This window comes from Heliangelus exortis, chromosome 3 (genome assembly GCF_036169615.1).
Source record: "Heliangelus exortis chromosome 3, bHelExo1.hap1, whole genome shotgun sequence".
NCBI classification, from domain to species: domain Eukaryota; kingdom Metazoa; phylum Chordata; class Aves; order Apodiformes; family Trochilidae; genus Heliangelus; species Heliangelus exortis.
The window spans coordinates 12,514,881-12,542,418 of record NC_092424.1 but is presented as its reverse complement, the minus strand read 5'-3'; the positions used below and the strand labels follow the sequence as shown (position 1 = coordinate 12,542,418).

At 38.7% G+C, this 27,538-nt stretch overlaps 1 protein-coding gene across 15 annotated transcripts in view; it reads right to left on the bottom strand.

The window, feature by feature from the left end:
* The window catches only part of LTBP1 (latent transforming growth factor beta binding protein 1), a 179,394-nt gene that overhangs the window by 28,193 nt on the left and 123,663 nt on the right, over positions 1-27,538 (bottom strand). For all 15 annotated transcript variants that reach the window (XM_071739221.1, XM_071739212.1, XM_071739219.1 and 12 more), the window contains 10 exons: positions 26,578-26,703; positions 25,385-25,510; positions 24,564-24,686; positions 22,347-22,466; positions 18,931-19,053; positions 16,756-16,878; positions 12,151-12,273; positions 9,945-10,070; positions 1,980-2,105; positions 455-598 (listed from right to left, as the gene is read on the bottom strand). In XM_071739221.1, coding sequence (XP_071595322.1) covers positions 455-598; positions 1,980-2,105; positions 9,945-10,070; positions 12,151-12,273; positions 16,756-16,878; positions 18,931-19,053; positions 22,347-22,466; positions 24,564-24,686; positions 25,385-25,510; positions 26,578-26,703 — 1,260 coding nt within the window. The remainder of the gene's footprint in view (positions 1-454; positions 599-1,979; positions 2,106-9,944; positions 10,071-12,150; positions 12,274-16,755; positions 16,879-18,930; positions 19,054-22,346; positions 22,467-24,563; positions 24,687-25,384; positions 25,511-26,577; positions 26,704-27,538) is intronic.

Below are 27,538 nucleotides of genomic sequence, written 5' to 3'. Positions count from 1 at the left end.
CTTATGTTAGCACTAGGTAGTGTGAAGAGGGTACTGCTATATACAATTTTGTTTCTAACAATATGCCCCCTTAAGCATTGTCCAAGTTAATATTTGCAAAAATTTCAACAAAAAATGAAATCACTCAGGCGATACACTTGATTCTGCATCACTTTTCATTATTACTGAACCACAAATGAGACTGTTGACGCTGAACTGCTGTAACTGTTCATTATCACTAAGTCTGCTGCTGTATAAAAATTAGAAGGTGGTTTTGCTATATTTTGCTCTATTTGCTAATGATTCACTGATAACATTCTATCTTAGAAACTCCTCGTGCACACACTTTCAAGAAGAGAAAGCTTTAAATTCCTCTATTGTAATTAAAGCAACACCAGCATTTAAACTAAGTTTCCATTGGTTACATATGCAGTGGAAATCATGCCACACATGCAAAAATCCAGTGGCACTTTACCTGGTGAGGTTCGGAAGCGACACTGTCCAGTCATGGGATCATACTCCTGGTTTTCATCAGAGCACAGACACAGGAAAGAACCATCAACATTTTCACAGAGGGCTTCACCACATACTCCGCTCAGCATTTCACATTCATTCACATCTGTGTGAAAAAAACAAAAGAAAAGTCAATTCAGACCTACTACTGGCATTTGTTCTTAACTCTTACCTAACAAGAACGAAAATCCAGTCATTTAGCTGAACGTAATTTTTGTGTATTTTTATATAAATATGCATTTTAAGTCGCTATTTGCTCAGCACTTTCAAAATGTACTTAGGTTTTTTTCTTTATCTTTTTGCTCGATTCCTGTCTTAAGGAACAGATCTTTTTGAGCAATGTTATCTGGACAGGAATTAGAGAGACCTGTCTTTTCCTAAAAATGTTTTGGTAGATAAATGGCACAAAAAATTATATGAGTATTTTATATTATATAGTACATACAGGAAAGAAAAACAAAGATTATTTTATGGTGTTGAATTACTTCACTGGCAACTCTAAATTTAGTTTCACATCATCTTTTTTCTTTTTTTCTTTGTTCAATTTGTTTTCACCTGTGAAAAGTCACTCTATGCAAAAACACACATTGACACATTGCAAAGTAAGAGCCAAATGGCATAAAAATTTTGTAATAAAACTATACTAGAAAACACACAAACATTTCTGTAAAACTTCTCTCTGTTTGGTAGTCTGCGTCTGCTTAGGTCTCCATTTACTCCAAAGGTAAATATGTTTCATCCTGAGTATGGCTTGAAAAAATTGCTTAATAAATGTGTTTTGTTGATCTGATATTAATTTCTTATCAGAAATTTCTGATGCCTCAGATGGTTCCTGCGTCCAACCATCACTATCATCAACAGACCTGGAAACCTTCTGCTCACAAGCAGAATCCGCATTTACATGTTTACAAAAACCTGACATCTATCTTTTCATGGTGATAGGTGTCTTTCCTGGACTTGGAAGCCAATGCTAAAAACTGTTCAAATATGGTGTGCCTAGGGAGTTGTGCCATCTAATTCAGACTGTCTGTAGCACAAGCCAGACCTTATTTCCTGTAAGGGGTAGTAGAGAGCTCTGGTTATTCAGCTAAGAGACTAAACAGATGTTGCATTTAAATAGGCTAAAGTATTAAATTCAATCTATTACGATTTATATCTGTGAGTGGTCCTGATGTACAGAAACAGTGTGTTTTCTTTTTTTTTTTTTTTTTTGAGATAAAATGAGTGTCTGAACCTTTCTGCTGTTGATTCCCATTCAGTTCTAATAACAGGGTCTCATTAAGCAGATACGCCGTCAGGTTTCCATCGGGCACAAAGTTCAGTATGTAAAGCACAGCTCAACCTTATTTTACAAGTAAGTGGTACAACTTTAATAAAAAAAAATATGGAAAACAAAAATGCTCTTGTGAAGAAATGTCTTTTGCTCATTTGCTGCTTTTTGCTCACTAGAACCTTGCAGGAGTGACTATGTGGACCTAAGAACTCACCTGTACAGCCTTGCCCCTCCTGTGTGTCCTGATACCCTTGGTAGCAGAGGCAGCGGTAGGAGCCATCCATATTTTCACAGAACCCGTGACTGCCACATATTGTCCCGTTCGTGCATTCATCAACATCTGCAAGGAAGCATTTTAGCATCAGAAAGGCCGTGTGACAATCAAAGGCAGACATCAATGAAGAGTGCAGACAAACAACAGACAAGGCCATTTTTGCAAACATGCAGCGATGTCCCTCTATACATTTGGAAGGAAAACACAGAGGACAAGGCAAAAAATTTTAGTGTAAGTACCCATACAATTTAAGAAATTGTTCCAGTGTTAACTTCATAGGAAACAGTCAGAAAACAGTTTTGGTCAACGGTCTCCCATCTTCTTCACCAAACCTGCTAATCATGGCAGTATGCTACATACCACAGAGAAAGACATCATTTAAATATGATGATCTGATTTATTTACAGATTCCACCCGTTTTGTAGCACTACACAGTCAACAACACGTGTGAAACTGAACCCACTGTGCCTACAAGAAGAGTTCAAGGGTAGGGCTGCATCCTGCGTGCAGAAGTGCTGCACAGATCCCATTCTGGCTCTTAGCACAAAAGAGCTTTTGATGGTGTATGTGTAAGTGATAAATATCTGTGGACTAAGTCTTCTGGCTTTAACTCTGAAAATTTAAACATATGAATAACCTTACTCAGGTAGGCAAGGTAATTACAATGCTTGTGTGCCTTCTGTACTGGCCATTTCATTTGTGGTTCCTATTTGTGGTTTACTGATCTTACAAGAGAAATTTGCATGAGTAAGTCTTTCTTTGACTAAGCCACCCATCAAACTATAATGAAGCATAGCTCCTTGTGGCATAATGTTGTAAGTGTGTTACAAATACTAGGACAGTATTATTTTTATCTTCACTCAAAGTAAGACCTAAGCCCAAGGCTTTGACCATCTGTGCCCATTAAATACGTCATGGTGTGTTTTTCAGGATGAAAAACATTAACTGAAACTGGGAACCTGCCAGGATAGTAGGATTTGTACCTTCTACCTTCTCAATTCCTCTGAAGTTTGAAGCAGAGAAATTATTGCCATGTTTCTTTCCTAGAACAATTATGACTCTTAAGTAAGGCTGTTGTGCGCTTGGAATTACTTTCTGCACTGCCTCAGGGAGTAGTTACATTTTATATAGCAAATAAAGTGATTAACTTTTGATTTATCTGGGTACAGGCTACCATCATTAATTCTTCACATTAGAGTAGAACTTCATGTGATGGAACCTACCATCATTCTCACTCCAGTGAAGGCCTTAGGCACTCACCAAACTAAAGAGCTGGTGGGACTGAATCCTGCATTGCCACAGAGAGAGGGATGCTTTGAACAGATAAGGAGCACGGAGAGAGGACTCAGGTGTAGTTGTCTCCTTCTCCATATTGGCACAGTTGTGCCAAAAAAAAAAGGCCTAGAAAAGTCCGCAGAGATGCACCTGGTTCTTCTTCTGACAGTGCTCACTGAGCAAGCACATTTTTGCTTCTAAATTTTGTCTTTACTCTCAGCTGAAAGGGAATTTCATGGTCTTTCAATTGCATGGTCATAGCTCCCCAAACTATCCAAATCTGAGCAGCACATCACTACCACCCATGGACGTCACCTGGTCTGCTGCCCTCCTGCTCCACAAGTGCTCAAATTCACTGCTTCAGGGAAAGGCTTTTTTTGGGGTCTTGAAAACCACCTTTTCATATCTGCTGTGGTTGGGGGTTGAACAGGTTCAGAAGCGCATACAGACTTTTTAGGCCAGAAGAGACTATACACAAACTCTTAAATAGGTTAAAAAAAACTTTCCCTGGCAACTTCTGTACCAATGGAGCAAACTGGAATTTTAACATCTTTTTCAGAGAGGCATCTAATTTCATGTTAGGATGTTTAAGTGATGGAACACTCACCTCTTTCCTACTGCACTGATGCCACTGGCTAACAACCATCAGCTAAAATACAAAATTCATGGAAAAACTTTATGTTCTACATACACCTAAACCTAACTTGCAGAATAATTTATTTGGTTTGTTGGTTTTGTCAATGAAAGTTTTAATGATCTTTATATCTTGATTTACTAAGCAAAGGAAATATACTGAAAGCATTTACTTAGGAAGGGTCATCCGTATGTGACAAAGAATAAAATAGCTAAAATGCTTATTGTCAAGGAATTGAATCTGAAAATTCAATGGCTTCAACATACTGAACTCAAGGACATCTACCACAAACCCTCCTCGTTTAGTTCATCAACAAGAGCATTAAAGTCTGTATTAAAGACCCTGTCAAAGGTCCACTATTACTTTTGGTACTATGTCCTTTTCCAGTCACCATAATAACAGCTATAAAAAGATACTGTGCATACATATACCTGCATAATATATCTTATTTTAATATTTACTCTTAAGTGATCAGAATTTTATATTAAAAAACCCTGAACACTATCTCTTATTCAGAAAACCCTGCTAAGAGAAGTTAGAAAAGGAATTAAAAAAGAGTAAACAGTGGTGGATTGACAGCCAGGAACTTAAGACAACAGCCAATAACACAGTGTTTTTATTTTCAGTAGCCAGCTACAATTTAATAACAAAAGTTTCTGAGCCACACCAGTTAGAATGTTAAAAGCTCAAACAGGAGAAACAACAACTGGGGATTTTAGAATTACGTAAATTACAGTATTTCTCCTACTTAATAGCTAGATGGTAAAGAAAACAGATAGGGGAATGGATCCCACAGCTGGTTCTCCAAAGGCAAAGTAAGGTCATTGACTAAAAAGCTGCAGAAACAAAACTTGTGATTATAGCAAGTATCCTAATTTAGTACATAATATAGCCACTGAAGATGGTTATGTTTTTAAAAAGTATACAGTCTGAACATGCCTGGATATTTCAGTGAATGAGAAATTACAGAGAAAGTCCAAGCACCAAATATTTTTCCTTGTCTAGACAGCTCACTCAAAGGAGTTTTACAGCCGGAAAGGGCATTTGTTTCTTTAATCCCCCTGTAAAACTTCAGGCTTGTAATTAACAATTCTCTTGCTATATGGACACAACACAAGGGGAGAGAAGTAAATATGAAACTAATATATCCTACGTCTATAAAGTGATTAAAGCAATTCTCTGTAATTATAACTTGATTTAGAATCCATGACTCCACGCTGCCTGCTTTAATCAAAACTCCTTTGATCTAACATCATCAGGATCTAAAGAAAGGCAAAACATGTGTGCGCTCTAGTTCACTCCTATTCAGCTCAGCACTGTGTTCATGGTTTTTGTCAACCTGAACAAGATGAAGGCACACTTAACCTCAGGCACAATATTTAAATCTTACTGAAATCTACTTACATGGCAAAATGTTTCCTAGGACAGTTCTCTACAGTGCTTAAGGGAACAGAATTCTGATTCTGTGACTTCCAGGGATGCCCATTGCACCCATACATAAAACCACTGTCATGAGAAAATTAGGAAAAAGAGTATTTGAATAAAGACTTCAGCCATCTAGGGCAATAATGGCAGATGGCTGTTCCAGCAGTGCAATGATAAGGAAGGGTAAGGAAGAGACAAGTTTCTCCATGTTCTTACTTTTCTAGCCAGCATCCGGAGAAGTAGTTGATGTCCTAAAACACCTCTCTCAGCAAATCTGAGAAGGCTGATGAAGCTTGTGATTACTCATAATGAAACAAGAAGGTAGCTCACAAGAGCACACTCTGTAGATGGATGCTTAAATTGATGTTTGGCAGAAGCCTGAGCTTTCTTACTTTGGTATTTAACCACCAAGTATATCTGGTGAAGCTATGAAACTGTCAAGTGCATAAAATTTATTCCATGTTACAGATCATACTCTGCTCCAAAAGGAGTCCTACATTTACCATGCTCTTTTTCTAAAGCTGCCTTGTCTTCCCTATCATGGGCAGAATTATGGTTGTGATGTGGAGTTACAGGAAACATCTACTGAAGATGTCCTAAGTGGCAGAGGCAACAGTTACACACTGTTCACAGCTCTGCTCTTTGTTTCCCTGATTTTCAGACTTCTTAGATATGCAGTCATCTTAAACAAGGACAATGTAGCATCTTTGTAAATCTGTAAATTATTCTTTGATCACAGAGTGATCTGTGGATGCTCTGTGCAAGCATCCAAAAGTCTCAGCCAAGTTACTTATTCAGTGAAAAAGGAAAAGAGATTAGAATACAAAAATAAGTGAGGGAAAGGAAGCAGCAGAGGTCAGAGAGCTCTGACTGGATGAGTATGGTTTTTTTGAGTGTCTGCTGAGGCAGGCATTGAAGTCTGGGGCTTGGAGCAGCAAAAGGGAAAAGTGAGGGAGCCACTGAGAGACATTCGGGACTGTAGATGGAGACAGAAGAGGCGCTTAGGGCAGGCTATTCACTTAAGCATCAGAGAACCTCTAACTTGAGTTGTTGCCAACAGTTGACCAGTAGCCAACTGGGTAAAATGCTGCCTTTACAGGAACACCAGGGAGCTTGACAGGGAGCTAGGGAGTGCTCCGAGAGCCTCCTGTTCAGAGAGAGTGCTGTGGCCAAACTGCTGAGCCTGGGGCCAGGCAGCAGTGGAATGTCACCACTACAACAAAAGTTTGTCTACACCTTGGAAGAAGACACAGTCTCCACAGCTGTTCAGTTTACTTTGGCCAATGGCCATAAAAACTCCATACCAGAACTGAACCACATGGGGTTCTTAAATGTTTTATGTCGTTGTTTCTGACTTTTCAAAAAAATGAGTCAAACTTATACAAAAACAGTCTGGAGATATGGAAAATCTGCTCCCCAGGTACAGAGAGGCATCTGAATCCAGCAAAATTTCCTCAGGTTCTTTCTCTGATGGTATAAACAGTTACTCTCACTCACTTAACTAGAGGTAAATTCACAGAGGCACATAGTGTAAAGAACAGTAGCTCCTGCAGATAGAAGCCACATCCTTTTTCAGAGTAAGGTCACACGTTCCTTTTGTTTCTGATCCTTTTGTTGTATCTTGCCTTTTTACTTGAAGCTGACACCACTGCAAGTGGTGTTACTATATTAACACTGATGCCATCAATACTCGCTTCAAATGAGTTTATTCGACTCTAGAATTGTTTCTATTAAAATGACAGAATGGAGAAACTAATAATGATAGAAAAGGAGAGCTGCTGCTCCAGAAGACTAGAAGTACCTTTGCTTTGCCAAGTTATTAAAATACTTTTCCAAGTGCGGAATATAAAGTCTGATCTGTATTCCATACACACCACCAACTACTTGTGAAGCATGCTCAACTGGTTTTGTACTTGTTGTTCTATTCTTCATTAAAAAGTTCCAAAACTACTCACAATCCTGGAAACAAGATCTTGTGATTTCATCTTTTTCTGTTTAGAAAAAGTTTGGCATTTTTGTTCTAAAGGAGATTAACTTTGTACTACTTCATCATATGTGACAGTAACCCTTCCCTGCAAACTGTGCTATTTTATTAACTAGTAGAGATCAAGAAGGGCTCATTGTTTCTAGTACATCCTTTTAACTTAGATGCCGCTGACTTTCAAATTCTATTTAAATTGTGTTTTTCTTCGGTTCTGCCTTTTTTAATTTCTAAGAATTTTTATTTCATAGAATCACAGAATGTTTTGGGTTAGAAGTGACCTTAAAGATCATCTAGTTCTAACACCATGCATGAGCAGGGACACCTCCCACTAGACAAGGTTGCTCAAAGCCCCATGGCTTTGGACACTTCCAGGGGTGAGGCACCCACAACCTACCTGGACACTCTGTTCCAGTGTCTCACCACCCTCACAATGAAGAATTTCTTCCTAATGTCTGACTTAAATCTACCCTCATTCAGTCTAAAGACAATATCCCTCATCCTATTTCACAAGGTTAATAAGTGTTGTAACTTTGAACTGGAATGAAGTGTTTGGTTTCTACTAAGAGCAGGCTGCATTTTTCTCTGACCAAATGGGGTTTTTTAGGTTACTGGGGTTTTTTTTTAGCTATGCTCAACAGTGAGACAAAACACCTGCTACTCCTTTTCTTGCAGAGAAGTAGAAGATATTTAATAAAAGATATAAGTCTGAGTGACCTGCCCTAGTTTTGGTCCTGCTCTGGAAGGGGGGTTGGACTTGATCATGTTCAGAAGTCCATTCCAAACCCTGACATTCTGTGATATTTAACCAAATCCTTTCTAAAATCTGAGTGAAATGTATACATGCTGTCAAAAAAATCCATGAACATGTTCTGGAATTATCCCCACTACTCAAAATCACAAAATCCTGCTTTGTCCATCAATCACTGGTGGTATTCAGATTCACTTTCTCTAGCCTACTTGACCAGACTTTTGTCTTGGCAGTAAGAGAACGTTTCTTTCAACTTATGCTGTGATTATAAAATAAAGTAAATGTTTAGAGAGGCAAAAGCAACAAAAATATGGCAGGATTTTCTGTAGTTATCAATAATAATTAAACACATATAGTATGCTTGATGTCATGCTATATCTAAATATACAACATTTATTCCCTTACATCAGCATAACTGTTCTTGCCAGTAGTATATTCCGTTTCATTAGATATTATATTACTAACTATATGGCACTTTATAAGCCAGCTCAAATAATAAAGCTGTAACACTGGTTTTCCTCTGGTGAAAGGAGGGGGAGTAAACGCAACAGTCAGACAGAAGTCTCCGTACACCTTCTCCACTGAAGGAAGAAACTTTTCACTATCTCTAAATAAAATCGGAAAACAGCTGGCCCATGAAAACCAATCCTAAGGATTTACTGGAGTATAATTTGGGATTGAATCATCGAATCTGCTGAGTTGGAAGGGACCCATCTTGATCAAGTCAGGGCTGTGACCACTGCCCTGGGGGGCCTGTTCAACTGCTCAATTGCCCTCTGGGCAAAAAAATATTTTCCTGATATCTAACCTAATCCTCCCCTGATTCACCTTCATACTATTTCCCCAAATCCTGTTTTCAAGTCACAGGAGTGAAGAACTTGGTGCCAGTCCTATCTCCTCTCCTCATAAGGAAGCCACAGACTGCTATGAGGCCACCCCTCAACATCCCTTTCTCCAGACTGAACAATCCAATCGACCTCAGCCACTCCTGAGGGACTGAGCCTTCTGGGAGGGACTTGGGTTAAAGGGGTTCATGAAGGACTCTCTCCCCTGAGAGGGACGCTGCATTATAGTAGGGTAAGAATGTGAGGAGTCCTCCCTCTGAGGAGGAAAGAGCAGCAAAACCAACATGTGGTGAACTGACCCTACCCCCCCCCCCGCCCCCCTGTGCTGCTGAGGGGAAGGCAGCAGTGAAGCACTCTGGGCCCAGGTAGAAGGGACGGGTGGAGGGAAAGATCTGGTTTTGTGTTTGCTTCCTCCTGGTATGTGAAACTGTTTTTTTTTCTCTCTAAGTTGAGTCTGTCTGGTTTTGCCCATTTTACCATAAGTGGGGAGTAAAAATCTCCCTATCCTTGTCTGGATGAACAAGCCTTTAGTTGAATTTCCTCCTCCCTGTCCCACAGTGGGATGGGGGTGTGTGAGCAGAGGCCTGGTGGATACTGGTTGGGCCTAAACCTTCTTTTTCACTGATTTCTATTGCCTACAAAAAAAAAAAAAAAAACAAAAACCAAAAAACCAAAAAAAACCCAACCAACCAAAAAAAAGCCAAACCAAACCAATGTTAAGATACAAAAAATCATTAAAAAAATCAAGAAAAGTACAACACAGGTTGTAACAAACATTAGCTCCATTACATTGCCCATTTTGTACGTTTTCTGTTATACTTATTATTCAAACAGCAACACAGCACGATGTGCATTTACAAGAGGAAGAACAAAGAGCTCTTAGTTGGCAGACCGCAGAGTTAATAGTGGTTTTGGGATATTAGGTGCAAATTACTTTTCTCTCTCAACTAATAACAGCAAATCCATGGGAATGCATTACTGTAACTTGTCTCACCTTCACATGTTCGGCCATCTGCAGACACAGAAAAGCCCCGCTCACATATGCACTGGTAGGAACCTTCTGTGTTTAGACACTCTCCATGAGGAGAACAGAGGTCAGATCTCTCACATTCGTTGATATCTGAAAACACAGAGACATTAATAACTGCAATATTGAGTCTAAGTTCCATGTGTCTTAAAAGCATCTTGAATTTCTACCAACTATGTAAAAAACTACGTAAACAGGGCTCATTTTCCAGAGTAACTAAATCTTCTGGGATCACTGTTAAGCTCTGTATAGGCATCAGAATGTTCTGCTGCATCATACTCTTACTATATCAGTGTCTGCAATGAGGATAAGCAGATGAGAGTGATTTGAGAGATATCAGGATAAGCTCCATATCTGCCAACATTTCCTCTGTTAGGGGAATTCTCAGACAGCTCCATTGCAGTGCTGACAGCTGCATGCTGGTCAACTTGTGCATATGGCTCTATGTGTTACCAGCAGGTCTGGAGATGCATCTCTCCCAGTAGGATGATTTTATATGATTTAAAGCCAAACACTCTTTTCTGCTTTTCTGCTGATGGGGAACGGGAATGGTCCCAGAAGTTCTGTCACCATTGCTTTTAACTTAGAAAGCATTTTTTAAACACTGCCTTTCAAACTCTAGTATCTGATAAACAAACACTTCTTTCTGACTGATGTTTCATGCTAACAAAACCTGTCATCAAAAGTATTGCACTCATTCACATAGGAGTGCTACCTTAATGAATAACCATTCACATCCTAATCACAGTTTTAGATTTTGCTTTATAAAAACCTATTAAGAAGTTTTCAGTACTGTTCTGAGACCAAACACAAATTCAAAAACAAGACCTACACTTACTAGAACTCCTTATTCTCAACTGTCTTTTGTTTCTTAGATTCTGGTCATTGTTACAGCCATATGAAATGCATCAAACTAGACAGTAATTTTGATAGACTAGAGAAATTATGATTTCAATACCATCGCTTAGACCCATGACATCCATTACAGAATTTTTTTTAGACACAGACTCATTCTGTCTTGTGTATAAACCTTCAAGTTCAGTGCCCTGAGATCATGGTACACATAAAGAAACAATAGTGGCAGCTCGTGGAAGGGTAGTATCTGTATGAGGTGCATAGGGAAGAGTCAGTGCACTGCACTTCACACATCTACATGTATAAAGTTTTCTCTGAATTCATAGTACACAGAGGCCAATGACTTCCTGAAGCTCTCTGAAAGTCAGGTAAGGTGACAGATCAGCAATGGTAAGGACAATATGGTACTTTCTCAGGATCCACACTGTGGGTCTGAGAACACGGACTCACAACTAAGCTGTCAGCTTCATAAAACTACCAGAGAGATACTGGAAACATTAAAAGACAAGAAAACAAAATAACAATGGTAGGGAAATAGAGTGTAATTAATCTGAAAGAGCAGACTGCACCTTTTCTAATGTTTTGGACTCTTCAGCTTCACTCCTTGCCAAAATGCATGTTCCTAATTTCTAGTCTACACCAGCTTCAACTTGCAGATACAACATTTTGAGATTAATTTACTACAAATTTAATTCAATAGCTCTCTACCTTCAATTATGGTTTCCTTTGAAAGTAGTAAGGCTGTAATAAGGTCACCTCTCATTTTCTTCTTGAACAAAATAAACAGTTTAAAAGCATTCAAATCTTTCTCCCCCGAGCCACTAGCTTTTTGGGGGTTCATCCCTGACTCTCCTCAGCTGATCAGCTTCCATTTCAAATTATGGGCACCAGAATGTCAGTGTACAACAATGTGCCAAGAGTAATGTGCCATATTAATTCCTGCACACCTAATACTCCACATAGCACTGAAAGTGTTTTAGAGAAGAGAGAGTTTTACCAAATGTGACTTGACGCTAGCATAGGTCTTCCTGCTATCTCACTGATTCCCAAACAAAGAAGGTTCTGTCAAAATACATGTTTCCAGGATTTAGGAAAAAGTAGCACTCTATCTCAGTTCTAATACAGATTCTCTTTCGATTTTGAGCTTCTTGAAATAATTTCTCAGCATATATTTACAGAGAAATATAGGATTAGAAGAAAGCAGTATAAATGATAAAATTTTTTTTTTCTTAGCATGATTTGTTACTATGACAAGTTATGCTTACAAGCTTGCACACTTATAAAAACGATCTAGGCATTTTTTATAGCTATTTCATACCTTGACATCCCCTATTCGCTATTTGCTGGAAGCCATCTGGACAAGTGCATTTGTAAGACCCAACAGTATTAATGCATTTTCCTCTAAGGCAAATATCACTGTCTTGAAGGCATTCATCAAAATCTGAAATAAAACCAGAGCAAATAATAGATGATGTGAAAACTAATGAAACTTTTAATGATGATACCTTGATACTAACCTAACAGCTTGGAGCTTTGATGCCCTTGAATACCCGTGTGCATGTGTAGAAATCAAGTTCACTTAACACTTTGAGATGTCCTTTAAATTTCCCTTTCATCGTATCATTAAACTTCTTGCATTTCTAGAGAACTGTTTAAAATCTGAGTTTGTATGTCCTAGCAAGTACATCTTATATGCCACCTGCATCTCTCATGAAAGCCATCATAACAGACCTCTTATGCAAATTTGTAATTTGTGATATGCAATAAATGCAGCTGCAGGGTCAGGGCACATAGGGCCTGGCTCCTAGGAGCCCAGCATCAAACCTGGGGCCTGTAGACTCCATCCCAGTGTCCTGGCATTCCTGCAATAAACATTCTAACACACATCAGGGGAAGTTTCAGGATAAAAGCTTGATACAAAGTACTCAAACATTTCAAGAACTGGACACTGGCATTGCCTCCACTCAGTCTCTTCCCCTTGTCTTCCAAAGGGCTCAAAGGCAGGCAGGTCAGTGTAGGAAACAGCACAGCTGCTCACAAGATTAACTCACAAGTGCCTACATTCCAGTGACATTATACAGTTTTGTTCCACTACAGCTAATGACCACAAGGTATCTGATGACTGTGCCTCTAAGTTCTAAAAGCAAACAGGATGTGAGAGTTAAATATAAGAAGCATCTCATGAGCGGCTTTCCTCTCCCTCCTAAGTGCCCTACCCCTTAATCTAGTGACTCTATTGCTCTGATAATGCAGATAGTTTCCTTTGAAAAGCAGTCATCAAAGACCTTTTCCACTGCCTTTGATTATCCTGATGGATTTTAGCTGATTAGAATTGTAGCTTTTTCCTGCATCGCAGAAATGAGTAATAATTGTAATTTAAAAAGAGGACATGACCTAATTTCTACCTAGTCTCTGGAAAGCCCACACTATTTCAGAGTGCAATTATCATTGCAATTTAAGCTATTTGATAAAAATAAGAAATAGAGATAGCTTTCTTACATAAATGGTTGCTATTGCAGATAAAACTGCATTTAGTGCTGACAAAGTTGTGACCACATTTTATAGTAATTTTCAGCTGAGAAAGAAATTGTGGTTTATTAAAAACAGCAATTAATTTTGATTAGGAGCATGATAAAAATTAATAACTCCCTTGCATTTAGTTAGTGCCGAATCTCACAACAAGAAGGAGTCTTCTGCCAAATTCAATCAAAATCCATCATTTTCTGCACAGGATGCAAACCTCCCTTTCTCTGATGCACTCGTCATAGGTCCAATTGTTGCTGGAAAAGACTCTCCAGAAAAATAAGAGGCAGTCATTCATGCTGGAGATTTCCAGTGGTTTTTACCACCTTTTGTATGTGTATGTCTTGAGCATTTTGGCTTGCAAAATCCCTAAAGGCTCCTAAGAGAACACTGAAGCCTCCTATGCTTCAGACAGACTCTTCTCCAGCAACCTGAGTTCTTTGAGATGTACAGTCTCTATGCAAGTCCAGCTGGTGCACATTGGCTTTACAGCCCTTAGAGAAACTGGACAGAATTCAAAATACTGTTCTTTTCACCTAGTGATGCCGTGCTGTACCCACAGATTTTGTCATCTCTTTCCTGCTTTCTCTGTGAAGTGTTAGAAAATATTCAGGTAAACTGGCGAATAGGAAAATCAGAGGCCATTGTGTGGTGAAGCACTGGCTGCCTTCTCAAGTGATCTTCTCTGTATAGAAGCTCTGCCCTGTCCATGCACAGATGTGGCTGAACTGACAGTCAGGAGTAAAGCTATTTTCATGAAGATGCAAACATGGCAGTGAGGCTGAGGACATCCTCCAATATGAAGAGAATGGGAGATTTAAACCAGCAGAGTTCCCTAGGTGTGCACTGAATATTTCATGGCACCTTCAAAAATAAACACATCACAAGGTGAGGAAAACAAGATGAATGAATGACTAGGTGAATGTATAGCACATAATGCAGTTGCACAAAGCATTTTCACTGACAGCATAAAAAGCCTAATCTGTTCAAATTTTGTTTCCAAGGTGCAAAAAGCAGTCTGTAACATACTATACTTCAGAAAATATTGGAGGGACATAATGAAAACACAAAAGAATTTCTTGCACTTCAAGAGATGAATATATTTTGTGCAGGGCTTGTAATATTTATGAAAATCTCTAGTCTCTACAGAAATTCACCAGTCTGTCAAGAAGCTGTAGATTTGGTTACATCTTGTTGTAAATGGGTGACAGAACAGTCTTACCCTTTCTCCTTGTATGATCCAACCCCCACCTTTTGCCTGGGAAGCTCCTGAAATTATAAGCTCTTGAAAATTGCCTTTGAACAGGATCAAGGAGAGATGAAGATAAAACATGGACCTTTCCTGAGACAAGCTGTTGCATAGTGTTGGAGAGCAGCAACAGTTACCACGACTTCTTGGGCTCTGTGAAATGCACTAAAGCAGTATGAAGAAAAGTTCTGGAAAACATTTGGGTCCCTAACTACAATGGATTTAAATGATTTTCTATATTTTTTTGCTCTTCTTCATTACAAGATGGTTCAAGCCATATGCTAACACATGCTAATAGCATTTACTAATTCAAAATCTCTCTCTGCAGACTTGATGGTTTTAAGGCTTCTTCCTGAAGGAATCAAAATGCTTGAAATTGTTATGCATCCCACTCTCTCACCATCTCCCTCTCTGCTATGCAGAGAAAAGAAATGACCTTTTCTTGTTAAAGGTTGACAAGGTAAGAACTTGTGTACATTAAACTGCAGCTATAGAAGATTACCTTCACACATCTGGATGAAGTCTAGCACAAGGACAGCAAAGCATCAGCACAGGTTGCTTGAAGAGATTTTTGGAATCTCATCTGCTGAAGCCTACTCAGAGCAGGTTAGATGAGTACCTGTCAGGAATGACACCGTATGGTCTGTTCTGCCTTTGGGAAGCAGGATGGGGCAGTGATGCCTGCCCACCTCATTTTTTTTTTGATTCTTGCACAGTACTTCTGCATCCATTGCAATCCATGAAGATCCTGAAGCCAGGTGAGCCAAACATTGTTTTACACCAGTTTCTAGTGGCTTGCATCATAAGCCCACATTTCTTGAAGCTGATGCAAGTGGTGGTGGCATTCACCAGGAACTCCCAGAAGACTGCGTTCTCTTTATGACCAGATTCTCCAAATGGGTCACTACCAAAGAATATCAGTGTGCTGAGGAGATTTTATAAGATAGCCTTCTTCTTTGTTGGTGAGAACTTCAAGAGCTGCTGTCACTATTTAAATGTGAACAATCTTGTATCATAATCAATAATAAAGTATGGTCTGACCTGGGTTGGCTTGAGAAGACAGCATCTGGTTGGCTCAGGGGAAATTGTTCTTCTGCCTGGATCACTTAAAGAGAAGGATTTCTGACTTATTGCTGTGGGGGAGAAGGTAGGAACTGCCTCCTAGAGTGCTGTGTGAAGTATAACCTAGCAGTATGACATTAGGTAGAACAGCAGTTAGAAGCTGTGTCTTCCACGGTATTGGCAGCTACAGGAAGCACACCAGAGTCAGGGAAGTTTTTATGTGTTAATACCACAAGTATTTTGAGACCTTAAGTGAGAATCTTTTCCTCCCTAGGGTGAGATAAGGAAGCAACTGAGGTATAATCTTTCCTGAATCTCACTAGTAAGCAATGTCACATGCTCAAGGTGACCATGAGTAGTACAGCAGATGTACCATATCAGATGATATAGCCAGTGATGAAGAAGAAGGAAGTAGCTTTGAATTAATTAATTACAAAAAAATCTTGTTTGCCAACTACTGAACAATTAAATTGCTCTACTTGAGAGGTAACAGAATGTTTGTTTTCACACACAGCATTTCTCCCTACATTTACAGTACATCTTTCACCTTTTAATTTTGTTTTTACAGGCTCAGTGTGCAGACTACCTTCTGAGACAGTGAAAGCTGTGAGCTCCAGCAGACATCCAGGAGCTCATCTTATGCTACATATTTTCTCCTGCCAACACACATGCGGGATTTGTGGTGGCTGGCTACAGGTTCCCAAAACCAGCTGGAGAAGAAGTTTGGAGTTAGCAAGCCCCCATATGAATAGTGTATGCTGGCAGAAGCTCTTTTAATAGAGAACCCCTGTGTCAGAATTTGAGCAACAAGGTTTGGAAGGGCTTAATTGTTTTTGATAATAATGTCAACTGCTCTTCCATTCTCACTGCTGGAAATGTGCTGAATTCTCCTACAGTGCAAGATGACAGGGACCATATTATAAGAATTCATTAAATATGGGACTGTGTAGGTTTGGATTGCTGAATAGTTGGCAGCAAAGTACAGAGAAAGAATGAGAAGCAACATATCTTTCTGCCCCATGCTTATAGCTGAAATACTCAAGATCTTATTGAAAAAAACTAATTAGTAGCTTCAGAACAAAAGCTTACCTTCACACTGATCCCCAGTAGATGATAGTGTATAGCCTTGGCTACAAATACATCTGAAAGATCCTTCTGTGTTCCTGCAACGTCCATTCCTACAGAGCGATCGGTGCCGGCATTCGTCTATATCTGTAGCAGAAAAGATAATGAAAACATAACACATACAAAAATACTGAAACTAATCAAATGGTACAATAACCAGTTCTGAGCAAACAGCAAAGCAGAATGTAGATATCCAGTATTGCTTCCCTTGGTCTTATTTATTAAAAAACACAGCCAACAAGACGCATAAAAAGATATGAAATTTCAGATTGGATGTTTTCCTTGAGATGGCAGCATTCAGCATTCTCTCCTGTAGTGTCAGTATATCCCTCAATGCACAAAAGGGTACACACAGACACATAAATACACACACATGCTGCTTGAGAGCTGCTTTTGTTTCTTTTATATCTGGCAAAGGTAACAAGCCAGTCACTCCAGTGAGTCAGCAAAACACACAAAATACTTTCCAGCAGGATCACCACCATTTGACAGGGTGTGGTTTTCAGATACACACTGACAGGCTGTTCCCCTATGAAGCTGGACCTTAAGGTTCTTTCAAATACTTGCCTTGTAAGAGTTTTCAGCCTCTAAATATGGGTAAATGTCTCTTTGCTTCCCCAGCCACTGCTAATTCCTCAGCACTTCAGTTCTCATAAACTGGGGTCAGCCTTGGTGAACAGATGGACTTGAACATCAATCTTAAATTTTCCTACGTAAAACTGAAAATACTGGACGAGAGTGGCACTTTGAATTCAGAACATAGCATGTTTTGTTTGAGCTAAGAATCCTGTTTTCTCTCCCTTATTATAAAATACTTTTTAAGGAACAGTAATTAAAATGATACGGGACGTTCTTAGTCACTTCTAGAATTTAGGCATGGCTGAACATCTTTCTGAAAATATATTCCAATTTAAACAGAAGCAAGTTACTCAATGGTTTTTTTCAGGTCTGTGCTACAGCTTCTTAGTCTGACCTCTTGAGTAATGGTCCCTTGTGACCACAGAAGTTTTACTTTTAAGCTGTGGGCTGCATGAAGCATCTGGGCCTGTGTAGAGGTCCTTACTTTATGAGGGTGCACTTTAAGAAGAACAGCCTGCACGTGCCAGTGCAGCTTGGCAAGGGCTCTTTTCCATGAAAAGGCTCAGAGGAAGCAATCAAACTTTGTCTACATACTTTCCCCAAGACCAGTCTGCTGTGCGTCCTGGACAGCACATTTAATTCACTCGAGACTCTAAACTTACACTGATGTTTTGTTTCAAATTTCCTGACAAATTTACATGAACGATCATTTAGTTTGACTGTATTCCTTTTAGCACTCAGAAGTCTGAAAGAGTTTTTGGTGCTATATACAGACACTGAGGCAAAAGATATGGGGAAGGGGAAAAAGAAAAGAAAACCCAACCAAACAAAACAACAAACAACATTTGACTAGAAATGCTCAGGTTGCTGTGTACTTCCAGAGCTCAGACAAATTATTCCAGATTTTCACCTTAGGGGAGAGGAGTCAGAAAGTCTCTTCTCCCTAAGGAGAGGGATATTCATAAACCTCCTGAACACACTCTAGGTTCTCTCTCAGACTGCTCCGCTCTGACTACAGAATGGAGACTGGAGCTCCCACTGGAGCAGCCTTTGTGGGAATTCTAGATGTGGAAGAAATGTAGATAGAACCTAATGCTTGGGAGGTACAGGACACTTGTTCTTAGAAAAGAAACACCAAATTCTCCTAAATGTCCTACTTGAAATGCACTGACACCAATGCAGGCATTGGCTCAGTGACAAGGATGGGTGCCAAGATGGAATCTGAGAGGGTCCACTCACTCACCCAATAGAAAAAAGACAGAAAAAGAGAAATTAAGGCAGTGAAAGCCACTGTCCCCAAATCTCCAAAAAAAAAGAAATGCCAATGATTTTGTTGAAATTCAAATTTAGCAATAGAAATATTACTACATGTTCATCAATGGCTTTATAACAAATGTCAAAATTTAGAATGTGATCATGAAAGCCATAAAATTGAAATACATATTCTTACATTTTTTAATATTTAGCCTCAGTGTTGTACATTTGCCTTTCTCCATTAGAGGGAATACTATTAGGCAAAAGGTATTATCTAAAAAGTAAGTGCAACTTATTCTTTCCTACCTTCACACTGATCCGCTGATGCAGAGAGTTTGAAACCTTGGCCACAAACACATCTGAAAGACCCTTCCATATTTTCACAACGTCCCTTTGTACAGAGATTGCCATACTGACATTCATCTATATCTGTCAACACAAAGAAAGAATAAGTGTATAATTAGCTTGGGCATAAGCATCTTTTGGTGAAGCTCAGGTCTTCATTCAAATTCTGCCATCATCATGGTTATAACAAGTTTTCCTGTATATTTTGACCTTGAAAAATCTACTGCAATTCTGATTTTAAAAAAGAATTTCAACTTGAGCTGGTATGTGCTCAAACACTCAACTATGCCCAGAGCCCACATGATTAAAACTATGTTTTCATCCCATCCATCTGGACTTCTCACCAGAGGGGGTAGTGATAGGAAAAGGGGTAATGGTTTTAAACTGAAAGTGGGCAGATTTAGGTTAGATCTCAGGAAGAAATTCTTCACCATGAGGGTACTAAGACACTGGAATAAGTTGCCTAGGAAAGTTGTTGACACCCTCCTTCTTGGAGGTGTTTAATGTGTTGTGGTTCATGTGCTCTGGTCAGCATGCCCCATAATGCTTCCTTCATTTGTTTACCTGCAGCTTACCTAGGGGTGAGAGAACAGCCAGGTTATCTCAGAACCTTGAACAGGCCTCAACCACATTTTCTGCTGTTGAGTTTTTCCTGTTTTGTAAATCTACTTCAATTAATGTGCAGGATTTAGAAGAGTTCTCCTGTGCATAATTAAAGACTCTACAGTAAACACATACACATGTGGGACCTTGATAGATGACATTTTTCAAATGGAATTAAAGACAGCAGGTTCAAAAAAACCTAGCTGACATTTGAGGAATTTCAAGGGGATTTCTGCACTTCAAGCAGGTCCCTTTGTAAGACTATTATATATAGGCAACAAGAAATTCCACTTAATTATGTCTTTATAACAAAGTTAGAGAAGTAAAATCTATCTTTTCGGTCACAAACCATCTTTTACTTACAGAAGGACCTGAAAAAACCTAGTTATCTGTAAGCTATCCCTACTTTCATCATTCTTTGATAGAAGAGTATTAACTAGATGGCCCACTCTCTTTAGCCAACATGAAAATGCTATGTCACTGCTTAAGAATCTTTTCCAAGTTGTACTTCTGAATGCAATTTACTTAAATCAACAAAGAAAAAAGTAAATATAGAAATAAATACCAGCTTCATTGTAAAGCCAGCCAGAATTATTCAGTATGCTAAAATAAGCAATATTGTTTTTTTCCTAGGAGGGGTTTTCACTTAAAAAAGAATAAAAGGGTAACTTTCGATTTTTATTTATTTTGGGGATATAGTTAACAGCAAGCTGGTGTTCCTGTTTTAATGGGAAAAGGTGTATTTTTTAGCTCCACTGATGCAGAAAAAGAATTACACCTTATTTGCTCATGTGCTCAAAATCACATTACTCCCCACTATCCTGTCTTTCACTGCCACAATACTCACAAAATCTGTCAACATAAAAAGTAAAATTAGTGATTATTTAATGCACTTGAGCTATTCAGGTAGCTGTAGCACAAGGGAAGATGGAAAACATTGGAAGCCTTTATATCATCATAGCTCTTACATTGCAAATATCTGAAGTAATTATTTTTCCTCATAAATATCTATCATTCTTTACTCTTAACCAGCTCCTGAGCAATCTGACTTGGACAATGCCCATCTCTCCCCAGACATGAAATCACCATGATTGCCCATATTTCAAATGACTTATAATTCTTGTTTCCTCACCTGAGCCTAACTCAGTAAATAAGGTGCCCTGGGACCTTAAGGTCCTGGGACAATTTCAAGTCAATGAGGTGGCAGGGTATGTAGCTGCCATTCTGAATTTCTTCCAATGTACATCTATGGAATATTCCCACCTAAGATGCAGTTAAATCTATTCCTGCAGAAGTCTGAAGTGAACCAATTAACTTGCCTTTCTTAAAGAAAAGTAACCATGTACCTAGTTTTAAAATCTGAAAGATTACAATGTTAATAGCACCAAAGAACTGTAGAACTGTTACACTGGACTTCCTAGGGCATCAAGTACAGGCAGAGGAAAGAGCAGAGATAAAAATAATTACTGAAAACAGCACTGGGGAAAGCTAGCAGAGCTGCAACTGACCTAAACTAACAGCAGAAACAAATTAATTCATGGAACAATGGACTTAAATATCCTCCATAGATAACTTGGAAATATTTTCCTTTCCAGGGTTTTTTAATTGTACCATATTGCAATGTTATAGAGTTAAGCTAAGAGTTATAGAGTTAAGACAAACTCTGTCTGCATCACATTTTCTAAAATGTGTATGGCTCACTTCCAACATGATGTAAGTCTAGGATAAACAGAGAATGAAGACTGATCACATCACGAATGATGTGAGCGAGATATCTAGGCTTAGAACATTTCATAAAACAAAGAAAAAATGGGAACTAAATGCAGTAATACAAAGAAAAAAAGTGTCAGGAAACTGGAACCAAGACTACATGAACTGAATCAAACCACAGCAACTGGGAATGATTAGGAAATCAGCTATGGAAGTACATTGGCAATCTGACTTACAACAGTAGTCCAAACACCTCCTGTGTATGTCATTATACATCTGTGTTTAGCTAATATGGTTCCACCAGCCATCACAAAGTACAGGGCATGTGTTATACACAGAGTGGACAGAAGAATTCACAACAGACAGCTGACACTTCACAACTGAATTAAATTTGACTTTGACTTCGAGGTAGATCCCCACGAAGCAGCACCCAAAACTGCAAAAGATTATTTCTTGCTGCACAATGGATTAATTTGCTCTTTCATACCTGTATCTCAAAATACCCCAAACTGGTTTGGAAAAAAAAATAGCAACATTTGAAAAGAAACTGACAAAACTATGTGAAAAATCTGTCCTAAAAACCTAACCTGAAGTGAAACAAGCTGTTTGAAGACATGCTGAATGTTTTACTTGAAGTATAGATAATGAAGGAATTTACTAATAAGCTTTGTGAGCAAACTCCCACATCCCATTGAAAAGGCTGCCAGTCCCACTAACGTGTTGTCACTCTCGTGTGTTTTCCATTTGTTAAAACCTCCACAAAATGGCCTCCTAGCATTTGACTAATACTTCCCTTTTCACTTCATATTTAAATAATTGTTTTGTAATGATAATTGTATTGTTTGCAGTCTAGATTCAATGTTCATTTATCTACAGTAAAACAAAATTTCTTCATATATACTGTGTCTGAGAACAAAAAAGTAACTTTTGAAAATGCCGTATTTTGAATTATTACTAAATGAAATGAGGACCCTAGTGTTGTTACCAGGCTGTAACATTGATGGCATAGAAACTACAACATCTCAAAACAAGAACTAAAAAGACAGAAAGAGTACTGAACATACCATGGCACTGCCCATTCCAGCCTCTGAATCCCACTCTGCAAGGAATGCACTGGTAAGAGCCAGGAGCATTCATGCACTGTGCATCTGGACAAGTAGTTGGAGCCGCACATTCATTAATGTCTTCAAAAGAGAAGATAAAAGGAAATACCAGTCAGGGCCATAACAAAACTCTGAAAAATAAACTAAAATGGTTATTCTGTCTGTGCTTATGTTATACTAATATATTAAAGAACTGCATACTCTATGTTAGAGACACAGGAAGGCACGAGTGCATAGATTTGAACAAAGAAAGAAACATCTCTGAGAAACAAGTTAGATCCTGGTACATGCAACCAAATATGATCTTTCTGTTATGCTGGGGATTTTTGGTAGGGCCTCCATAACATACAGCAGATCAGATCTGTGGCTTGGATATGCAAGAGTAACTGCTTACATCACTCCTTTACCATATTGGAGTGTCCTACGGTTCCTCCTACAGTCAGTCTCAAGAGACACTGGGAGTGCATTTGCAACAACAACAAACCCGTAGCTCTAGCTTCTCAAAGCTAAGTGGAATTTAGTATTCTCCACTGTCCTAGAGTTATGCAGCATGTAAGTATTATGTGGACTATACATTTAATTGTGTGAATGATAATCAAAATTTATACAGTGAGTAGGGAGTTAATCATGTCTTGAAAGAAGGCACACACATCACTGAGGCTGGCAACGCTTCGGGTGACAGTGGGACCTGTTGCACCAGAGAGTTTACCCATGACAAAAAAAAGAGACGGGACCTGAAAAACTCATGGATCTCATGTCCAGGTTCTGAGCATCTACTGAGAACTTTTGATCCTGCAGAATGAAACCCACAATATATGCAGTCTAAAAGTCTGCATACAAAAAATGACAGTCAAAGACAAGTTGCTGTCAAGTTACCAACGATCAGTAGATGCTGGAATTAAAACTGTGTGGGCAGCCTCATTCCAGTCTGTTTCCATACTTGAATATCATTTCACAATATGGTCTTTAATTACACAATGGTTATAATATTTCCTACCAAATCCTTGACTCATACAGTGCACAGAACTAATGAAATTGTCAGTCACCTCCCTCCCACCTTCCTAAAGTCCTGTCCCTTCCCTACCCCAAGCCTAGAAGTTGTGTCTCCTGCAATTAGGGACTGCTACTGCAGCAGAGGTAGCGGGGAGGCAACTTACTCTTAGTTTTAGGAAGAAACTCACAGAAGGAGAGTAGCCTCTAACACCTGTAATTTAACTGGACAATTCTCAAACCTTTAGAGAATAGAACATCTCATCTCCAAGCAACTCACTGGATGTGGGCAAATCACATTTTTTCATTGACTCATGATTGTTCAGCTGAGAATACTTTATCATGAAACAGCAACAGACCTCTTTAGCTGATATGATGCAGACCTGCATATGTTTCTCAGTGAAACCGCTGTGCAATTTTTTTATTATCTAATTAACAAAAAAAATCCACTTCTGCTGAAACCTGCTCTCAGGTTTCTGGACTGTATCTGTGCTTAAAATACACAACATAAACACTATATTTGATACATACATTTTCAGTTGAAGTAAAGTCTAAATGCTGCAAAGCTTGAAGAAATCACAAGAAGATTTTATAAGAATATTTAATTATGCGCAGTGCCTATAGCACTCTTCTACCTAAACAGACTCTACAGAAACATCTTTGCACTCAATGTTTCCCAGGGTAGGCTCATAACAGAGCTTGAGTGAGTACAGTTTGCAGGCAGAATGAAGATGGGGTGTGGGTGTACAGGGGAAAGCTAAATGATCTGAAGGCAAATTAACTTAAGAAAGTAGCCATGAGAGAAATCCAGCAGCAAGACTAAGCTAGAGAAATTCCCCATCAAAATGAGCAGAGTGGGATAGGGAAAGGGAACTGTGAATACAAATAGATATAAAACCACTGTGCCAAGACATTCCATCTGAAATCAAATAGCAAATGGAGATTGAAAGGAATTGAAAGAAATATAGCAGGTAGAAAATAACTAAGACAAATATGGAAGAACATCTATCTTGAGTTATTTTAATATTTTCATCCAATGAAAAGACTTATTAACAAATAAAGAAATAGATGTAAAGTTTTCTGTTGAGATCAGAAACAGCAGTGAATGCAAACAAATGGCTTCTCCTATTGCAACTTTTTGTCTTGGCAACTGTTAATGTATTTCTGCTGGTGAAGAGTCCAACCTACCTTCACATTCACCTCTCCTGTTCATTTGGTATCCACTATCACAATATTCACATCTATATGATCCAAGAGTATTTACACAAAATCCTTCTCCACAAGTATGAGGTCTTGAACATTCATCAAAATCTAGAGATGAAAAAGAGAGGATAAGAGAAACTATGCCTCACCCTGGAATTACCAAATGTTTGCATCTCCCCTAAACTCTGCTTTAATTAAACACAGGCAAGTTTGGATTTTCAAGCTGGTTGCAAGCCACGGTCATACAGCTGTTCCTACTGAATAGTTCCATCTTTACCTCACTGCTTCTAGTCAAAGAGACAATGAAATCTAGAAACAGCCAGGCTGTAGGAAGAGCAGTGATCAGCCCTGCCCATGGTTGCAATCCCAGTGCATGTCACTGCATGTATGTTGTGCCCAAGGCAACACTAAACTCGAAGATCACACCCACTTCTCTCTGTCTCTGCTGCTTTCCATGCAGTCCATGGCTGCTCGCAGCCATATTTAAAACCATTGTTTACTACAGCTGCAAGTAATTGAAAGAGTTTTGAATATTTGTATTTCCCTCCACAGGCTTTTTTACTAAATGGTCGTTTTCCTAAACAAGCACGATACTGAGTCAATTCTTGTTCTAGCAAATGATAGGAAAAGTAGTAGGAGCCACTCAACAATCACCACAATATGTAGTGAGACACAAAAAACTTCCAAACATCAGTCCAGCACCAATGAGATTGAGAAAAGATGAAAAGAGGACTTCAAGGGAGTTTAGATAAGCTTCTTAATTACTTTTCATAGTTTTATTTTCTTTAAAGGAGACAAGTAATTACCAACACAGTCGGTTCCATCCTCACTGGCCATGAATCCAGCTTGGCAAATACATAGGAAACTTCCTTCTGTATTTTCACAGCGTCCAAGGGAACAGAGATGGGGTGCCTGATTACACTCATTAATATCTATAAAAGATATAAAACCATAAGAGTATAGAATATTCACTTGTGATTCTCATTGTGGATTCTATGACATGCTTTTGAAAAGACTGATCTTTTAATTATTTTAACTAATTGAAAAAATACAAGTTTTTCTCTCCCCCAGGGCTACAAAGATGCATTAAATAGTTTTGGTTGGAAAAAATGCTCCTTTTGGCTTAGACTGTAAGAATTCTGCATTTTCCTGAAGAATGTGACATGATCACTATTCAAATCACTCCACTGAGTGCAAGCTGAGCGCAAGCATGGAACAATAACACAATCTGGATCAAACAGGAGGACTGTAAGTTGCCACTGGGCTGTGTACGTATGTAAACTATTTTTTAATACTGTAGCTGCACCTGACAGCACGTGTATCAGTGTGAAGCTACTGAACTTTTGCTAGAATTTTAAGTTTATAGTTTATAATCTGGCAACATGATAAAAAACCCTCTTTCTGCTCCAAGTTAAAGAGGAACCAGAACACAGCTGCTTCCAAATCTGAAAATCCTCAGTCTGGGCTCTGCCCCATGTTCATCAGAGCCCTCTGTTCCAGAACTTACTATCTTTGAAGGGAATGAAGACCTCACTTTCCAGATCTCGAGTGTGCTTCTGGGATGTTTATGATATATTTTCTCTTTTCAGTGGAAGGTTGAAAGGAAAGACCTAACAAAATGACTGGAGTTGGCTCAGCTGCAGGGCTGGTAGCTGGGCAAATAATTCTGACAAACAGAATGTCAGAATATTTCTCCATACAGAAGTGTATTTCTTACTAGCAGTCCAATGATTTCAGATACCTGATACAAAGCTGAGCAGAGATGATCTAATTGATTTTTCTCTCATCTCACAATGGAAAAGGCTTTCATTACATTTAATTAAATTCTCAATCAATGAGTGGGGCTGAAAGGCTACATCAGAGATTAGCTGGCAATTTTTGACATACAAAAGCTAGCTTTTCTGTCTGCACTGTGGCATATATTTCCCCTGACCATATGCTGCATTTCAAGCATTTCACAGAATGGTAATTTCAGATTTTTGAAAGCATCCATTCATACCAGAGCACTTTGTCTGCTGATCATTAAGTTTGTACCCCTCGTAGCAGATGCAAGTGTATCCAACAGGCAAATTAACACAGTGTCCTGCTCCACAGATATCAGGATTAACTGTGCATTCGTTGATTTCTAAGCAAATAAAAAAAAAAGTTTAATGTTAAACTCTCACACATAGTACAGTAAGTGTACAATATTCTGTAAACCAAGTAGAAAGATCAGGCCTGAAAACAACTGTAAATAAAGGTTTTAAGTCCTGAGTTTCTGTAATGGGTACCCTATCTGGAGGGATCTAGAAATCATGTAGGATTTTCCTAGTGACATATTCTTATGCCCCATCCAGGATCCATAAATTGGTATATAAAAAGTAAAGTAAAATGAAGATAACATCGAATAAAAATTTATAAATTTTAATCTTTGCATCAAAGACTAAAAAAATATCTGTAGTGAGGTGATTATTTTTAGAGAATACCCATCTGTTAATGGTTTGGTTGTATTTTGTAAGGTAAGGAGATTCAGATGTCGGAAGCATTGGATGCTAAACCCTTACAGTAGTTTCAGAAACTCTCAAAGTATATGTGCTCCTGATAAAATTTCTAATGACTGTGTTTAATTGCAATTTAAACTAAGCTCATAAAGAAGCATGAATTTGTAATTCCTGAAAAAGAAGTTATCATCTGTAATGAAGACCTGTTTACCCAGACTATTCAGAAATAGGTTACATTTGAATGTAACTAAATCAAACTACAGAAGCAAAGCACTCAAAACCACCTCAACTCTGATTGCAGTCCGTTTTTCAAATACACTTTAGGATTTTGTCCTACAAATCTTTACTAGTACTTCACTATCTCTTAAATACCTGAACAACATTTGGAACTGTGTCTGAACAACAGAACGATCCGCTTACAGCACACAGTTCTCTAGTTCTAGGCCTGTTCCTGAGAACAGAAAAAAACCAGCAGAACGT